General features: G+C 42.9%; 1 protein-coding gene across 1 annotated transcript in view; it reads right to left on the bottom strand.

Annotated features, from left to right (window-relative positions):
• The window catches only part of tlcd4b (TLC domain containing 4b), a 32121-nt gene that overhangs the window by 764 nt on the left and 23857 nt on the right, over positions 1-7500 (bottom strand). The window contains exons 4-7 of the mRNA XM_031295161.2: positions 4100-4158; positions 2672-2766; positions 2469-2542; positions 1-622 (exon numbers count right to left, since the gene is read on the bottom strand). The exon at positions 1-622 is cut by the window's left edge and continues 764 nt beyond it. Of these exons, the coding sequence (XP_031151021.1) occupies positions 271-622; positions 2469-2542; positions 2672-2766; positions 4100-4158 (580 nt within the window). The 3' untranslated portion in view covers positions 1-270. The remainder of the gene's footprint in view (positions 623-2468; positions 2543-2671; positions 2767-4099; positions 4159-7500) is intronic.

Raw genomic sequence — 7500 nt, 5'->3', positions numbered from 1 at the left:
ACCGCTATCACCCAGCAGGCTAACACTGAGTCTGCAGAGGCTGGGGCCTGAGTGAGACAAAGAGCCGTGTCTTTGTCTCGTGTCGGGTCCGGACCTGAGGACCGCTTAGCCCGGTCCACTAGCCAACTACTAGGGGCTAAGATTTGGGGGATTGGAGGGAGACTGAGGCTACAGCGACAGAGAGAGGCTGCAAGATTCCTGGAAGTCCAGCCTCCCTTGCTGCGCATGTCTGTGTCTACATATCCGTTTGCTCTACTTGTCTTGTTTTTACTAGTCTGTGTGGTTGTTGACTTGCTTCCCGTCCAACGGAGACTCCTTCTCCGCAGCTTCCTTCACCTTCCGTGCCCCTCCCCTCCCGGTCAGGACCTTGTAGCAGCCGCGGGCAATTTTATACATCCAGATAACGTTCAAGATATCCAGGGCGATGCAGGAGCTGATCCAGGCCACCTGGGCGCCCAAGCCTAGCCGCGCAAAGTCCTCAGTGCCGAAGGTGGCGAAAACACTGCCCCAGTACGACGGCATGACCGCAGTGCGCACCAGGAAGAACACCACCGCCATGGCGACGCCGTTTATCACCACCAACCGGTGCGAGCGTGGGTACTTTAACGCCTCGAAGAACCACCTGCAGGGAGAAGGGGAAGATCTGTCAGCCATTTGGTAAAACAGACGGTGATATAAAGGCCAGGCCAGACACTCTGAACACCCACACAGGTTGAAAATTGGAATTTATCAGGTCACAAATGTCTTATTTTATTTGTTCGAGACCATGTAAAATTTTAACATAAATGTTGCCATTTGATGCATTGTACCAGAGTTAGCCTTAGGCTGATTTACTGTATTTATCTGCAGTCCCCAGGCAACAATTTTATTTATTTTATTTTATTTAACCAGGATTAGGTTAAAAAAAAAAAAAACAGAATTAGCCAAAAGGCCGTTTTTCATCTGTAGTCCCCTGCCTTCGATGTTGAAAAAGGCTTTTTAAAATACAAAGAAACACAAAACACAAGCACAACAAGACTTAGCATAAAGCGTCAGAGACAGAAAATAACAAAACAAAGTACAACACACAACTTAGCATAAAGCAAGACACAACAGAAAAACAGAAAGATATACAACAAGGCAACACAACAAGAGGGTATAAAGTGAAAGAAATATAAATTAGAACAGACACAGCCATTAAGACCAATACAAGCAGTATTAAACTAGGGGGAAACAATAAGTAAAATTCATATATGTTGACTCAAACTAACAGAATAATATATAGTGTTAGTGCTGACATGTATATGTATGGACCATCCAGTGTTTAGCTGCGTAGTAAAAGACGTATATGTCTTTAACTGTCTGATGTGGTTCGGGATTCTTCTTCAAGTTTTCAAAAAACTATTCAGCCTTTTTGTCACTTTTTTCAAAGTCTGTCTTCCTTCTTTCTATTGGCTGTTTTTGTTTTCTAATTTTTTGAATCTATTTTCCACCTGTTCTTGCCTTACTTCCTTCTTTCTACCGACTTTTTACGTTTCTTTTTTTGTTGCCTTTTCTCATCAGTATTTCATTTTTGTTTTGTTTATTTATTTGATAGGGACAATGCTCATTGATCAACAGACAAATTACTCTCTGTAAACAAGCCACAGTTAGCCACAAAGTGCTAGTTTCTACCTGTTGTCTCTAGCCAGGTCTTAACAGGCACCCTAAAATACAAAAGTCAATACAAATACACTATAAATTTAAGAAATACAGTAGCAATGTAATAAATACAGCAGGAATTTTAAAACAATATGAATATACCCTCAAACAGACAATACATTGCTCACCTCATCTAACCTTCAACATAATTACAATATAAAGTACAGTATAAAAAAATAAAATAAAAGCAAAATATGGTCATGGGCTTAAGTGTGTGGTGTATGGTTGCAATTGTAATTGTCCCTAATCCAAGATTTAGGATGTTTTTTTAAAAGAGGAGAGACTATTACACTCCCTTAACTCATTGGGCAGACTATTCCAAAAAGTTGTGGCTCTGATAGAAAAAGCTGTGCTTCCAATCCTACTTTTTCTAAATTGAAGTATGCAGTCCCCTCTGATGGTTGCTGTGGTTACTCTATTGACCTGATCTTTCTGTTTCATAAACTGGTACAACGGTGGTGGAGCAAGCCCTCGGAGTACCTTAAAAACAAGACAGGCATCAGCAAAGTTTCTGAAGTTTTCAAAGCTAAACATATTGTATTTTTTAATTATGTGACAATGATGATAGCTATTACTCTTACGGTCCAATGTCTTTAATGCCTGTTTATAAAGTGACTCCAATGGTTGCAATGTTGTTTTAATGTTTTTCAGTTATATGGCTGTTGTTTGGTCAATCTATCGCTGGTCAGGGGGTACATTATTGAAAAAAGTTTGAGAACCCCTGCTTTAGGGGGAACACTGGCATGAATCCTGGGATATGTTGACGAATGGAGGGATTATTCACTCACCTTTGGTTCACAAACGGCGTGGACAACTCTGAAATGAGGCGGAAGTTGGCAAAGTAAGGAAGCACACCTCGTGTCTGCAAAGACCCAACAACACAGACAGACAACATGACACAAAAACATTTAAGATATGGGAATGATCCAGAGTCTCTAAATGGCTATATCTACGTTTATACACTCTGGGTCTTGAAGAGCGAGAGACTCACCAGCACATATCCGTATGCATACAGCGCCGCCAAGTGGTGACAGACAAAAAAGCTGTCCCCCATAGTGCTCCAGTTACATGCTAGCAGCACCAGGTCTAGACAGAGGACAGGGACAGGTTGGTCAGAGAGCTGGGACATTTATACGTCTGCTGGACTGAGACGAGGATTACAGAACTGCTTTAAAAAAGGCAAAGAGCAGCAGCCAAGAACAAGAAAGGTTACATGTGAAAGAGAACATTAGTAGAAGACATGTATGTGGTCATAACCTTTCATTTCTAAAAACAGCGTACAGGCTCGACTAAATCCTCTCATATTGTTGCATTTGACATTATTTTCCTCCTTTTTTTAACAGGGTAACCCCACGATTCTTCGTACTGCTGTTACACATCTGATTTAGTTAAGTTATAACCCCCCCCCCTCTCTATCTGAGAGATGTTTACAAGCAGCCGTTTATTGTTTGTTTCATAAATTATTTGTGTAGTCTTAAATTCTACCGTAATAATAATAATAATAATAATAATAATAATGTATATTTTATTAAGCGTGTCAGCTGCGTGGCGTGAGCGTGTCGGCTGCGCGTGTCGGCTGCTGATTTGGGCTCCCATGGTAACAGGTTAGAGCGTGCACACTGTCCGTATGTCTTTTCTAAAATAGGCATACACTTCTTTTTTAAAGTAAGTGCTGTAGTACAACTAGCAGGAGACAAGTTATAATTGAGGTAAGTTTGGAGACACTACCTTATTTAATCATTACATTAATACATATTGTTGCATCTCTTTTGGGTGTTGTAGTTTGTAGACGGTCCCTAAGCACTCGTCTTGCCGTCTCAACACCAGAACTAAACAGAGCTGAATTAACACGACTTTGATGCATTTCTGTCACATCTCCTGCAGTCAGATTCCCTGTGTTCACTCAGAAGGAATCACTCCACATGGGGAGGCTCTTGTAATGACATCTCCAACATGTTTAGAGGCTAAAAACAGGTTTAAAAGCTGCCCTGTTTCAGCCTCCTGGGTGCTAACTCTAGCAGGAGGATAACACGGTGTAGGCAGCACCGATTATTTTTCATTTTTCTCGCTACTGAAAGCACTCCACATTTAAAAACAGAGCTATGGGTGGAATCAACTGGAAGTCTCCTTTGTTAAGTTGTATAAAATCTAATTTTATTACAACACTCCATGAACTTTATCACTTCTATTGTTCCCTTTGACGTTTGAAGAAAGATTTAGTATTTGGATCAAAGCGTCTGTATATTCGGCATTGATTGGCGTTTCTAACTAATCAAGTAATCAAGTAACTTCAGATTAAAGTCCGCTCCTGTGTGTGTGTGTGTGTGTGTGTGTGTGTGTGTGTGTGTGTGTGTGTGTACAACACACACGTAGCCTGACTGCACTCGTGGACTTTGCTCCAGAGGAAAAGATAGCTCACCGTAGAGGAGGTAACCACAGGTTATGGCTACGTTCAGCTTGACCAGACTGGGGTCACCCCTGCAAAACAGCAAAGAACGCATTATAAATAAAACATTCATAAACCCACAAAGACATAACTCCTCATGAGTCCCATCCCTGACCCGGCCCCCAACAAGCTAAAACGGGATTATGGTTCTGTGGAGGCTCCACGCAGAGCTTTCCCCGTAATAAGTGGCCTGAAGGTTATACTGGTGCATTGGTGGCTTTCAGAGAATAGCAGCATGTGTGTGTGTGGGGAGAGAGTGTGTGTGTGTGTGTGTGTGTGTGTGTGTGTGTGGGGAGAGTGTGTGTGTGTATATGTGTGTGGGGAGAGAGTGTGAGTGTGTGTGTGTGTGTGTGTGTGTGTGTGTGTGTGGGGAGAGTGTGTGTGTGTGTGTGTGTTTGTGGGGAGTGTGTGTGTGTGTGTGTGCGCGCGCGCAGAACATTTATTTATTCACGATACATTATTCATTCACAAAGAAAATTGGTGTCCTTAAAGGTCGGATTTTTCCTCATTTTTTTAATTAATTAAGATCAATTTTTTTTTTTTTATTCCTCTTTTTAGTCAACTTTAGCATAGCTTCATAAAGTCATGCTGAGCACTGTATGTAACAGCTTTTGAATGTTTTCTGATGTTCCTGTAGGTTATGTTTGATTCTTGTTGGTGTAAAGCCTGTTGGAGTCCTGCTGGTTGCTGTAAAGCCTAAACACATAACAGCTGATTGACTGATGTTGCTGAACAAACAGCAATCAGTTAATAACATACATCTGTTCCAAAATAACAATGAAGGTGTCTCTGCTTCAAGAGACATCTGATCCTGGCGTCAGTCACGAGTGTAGTGACACACACACACACACACACACACGGTAAGACACATGCACACAGTCTCACACACACACAGTAACATACACACACACACACAGTAAGACACACGTACACACAGTCTCTCTCACACACACACACACACACAGTAAGACACACGTACACACAGTCTCTCACACACACACAGTATGACACACGTACACACAGTCTCTCTCACACACACACACACACACACACACACACAGTATGACACACGTACACACACACACACACACACACACACACACACACACACACACACACACAGTAAGACACACACACACAGTCACACACACACACACAGTAAGACGCGCGCACACACACACACACACACAGTAAGACACACACACACACACACACACTGTAAGACACACACACACACACACACACACACACACACACACACACACACACACACACACACACACACACACACACACACACACACACACACACACACAGACACACACACAGCTCAGGTTACCCCACCATATGACCCCGACACTAATCCCATCCTGCAGAGATCTGATGGTGTTCAGCACAGCGTCTGCTGGACGTCTGCTGGCGGCCGACTGTGACCGAGAGCGTACGAGGCGAGTGTACGACGGGGCTGTGCTCGACGACCGTCTGACACCATCTCATATGTCACATCGCTAGTGAAGCATTCCCTTTCTTTCTCTCTGATTACATATCTAATCCAGAGGTCCCACTGGATGACTCTGCAAAGTGTGAAAATGGCACGGCAGACATTTACCTTGTGTTGACTTCGGGTCACACTGACCCGTTTTTAATTTTTGTTTAATATCAGAAAACATGGGACGTAGAAATAAGCGCTGAAAATGTGTAGAAGAAACATTTTAGAATTTCTAACGTTGGAAAAAGCAAAAACAAGCTGAAAAAAGGCTTCAAAAAGAGATTTTTTAGAGATGCACCGATAGAGCGGCCGGTGACCAGAATTGGCCGGTTTTCACGTGCTCGGCCATGACCGGCAGGTCAGTCTGACATATGGTGATGTCATGCTGGTCAACGCTCCAATTAACTGACAACATAAGTTATACCAGTTACAGTTCTCAAGGACGCACACACACACACGGACGCTACGGCACGGACGCCACAGCACGGACGCCACGGCACGGACGCCACAGCACGGACGCCACGGCACGGACGCCACAGCACGGACGCCACGGCACGGACGCCACGGCACGGACGCCACAGCACGCTCTCTAGTTCCTTTCTCTCAACTTCCCCGCCGTGTGTCGGCGCTATTCTCCACATGTAGGAACCTGGTGAATTAACCTGCAACATGTCAGCTGTTTGGGAATTCTTCAGCGTGTGTGCAGAAGATAACAAGTTTACAATATGCAACACCTGCAAGGAGAAAGTAGGGCGTGGAGGGACGACACCAAAAACCTAAATCACATTTCTTTAGTTGATATTGATGTGAAAAGAAGGAAATGGTTCTAACATTGCTCTTTAGATGTGTGTGAATGTCCCACACCAGGAGTAATTTATATAGTTCTATTTTATAGTGATCCATTATCTGTTCAACACATGTTCTATTAAAGAAAAGATAGAAAATAAATATGTGTGAGCTGTAAAGTGGTTAGAAAAATGAAATCAGAATCGGCTAAAATCGGTATCAGCTGGTCTAACTCAAAGAAAATCAGAAATCAGAATCAGCCTAGAAAGATGTAATCGGTGCATCTCTAGTTTTCTTCAAGGTTGACAACACAAGGGTTAAAAAAATGAAATGCACAGCTAAGAAGTGTGCTCTGTCATGTGGGGGTCTCAGCAGCAGGCCCAGTGCTGGATACGCTATTACAGACCATAATATGCTTCTGTTCAGGTTAACGTGACACAACACCGTCATGCTTAAACGGGTTTCATGCTTCCTGCGGTCAGCGCGGTGTGTCCGGCGATATGACGCAGCTGTGGCCTCGGCGCCTATTTATCTTGCAGGGTGGTAGGGGATATTTTTTTTTTTTATTTGAATTATTTAATTTTTTTAGGATTTGACAGACAACATAATCCAAAAGGATAACATGTTAAAGTGTGAACACTTATTTACAACATGGTCCTTGGTGTCAGAACATTTAACACAAATCATCCAAAAGCAATCTAAAATCAGAGAATCATAAATCACCTGATGTCTAAGCCCCTCTGGTATTTACAATTTTGAGGTAAAGCAGCAGATTATTCCACAATGAATGAATATAATAGGGGAAGACTCATGAATATTCATTAAGGAACTCATCCCTGATTGGCTCGCCCTGACATTCTTACCCTAACCATAACCAATCCCTCTCCTCTTGCCTAAACCTAACCAACCCAACCAGAGCAGGCAGCGAGTACTAGCCAATCAGGGATGAGTTCCCTAATGAATATTCATGAGTCTTCCCCTACCATCCTGCAAAAAATAAAATTATGGCCTGGGCGGCTGTGCACGGTAGGGATGACTCGTTGCTGTCTGCAACACCTGAAAACTGTTAGCACGTTACAACTTCAGGAAGCTATTTTTA

This window comes from Sander lucioperca, chromosome 21 (assembly GCF_008315115.2).
Source record: "Sander lucioperca isolate FBNREF2018 chromosome 21, SLUC_FBN_1.2, whole genome shotgun sequence".
Lineage (NCBI taxonomy): Eukaryota > Metazoa > Chordata > Actinopteri > Perciformes > Percidae > Sander > Sander lucioperca.
The sequence above is the reverse complement of the archived record's forward strand: the minus strand, read 5'-3'. Positions and strand labels throughout refer to the sequence as shown.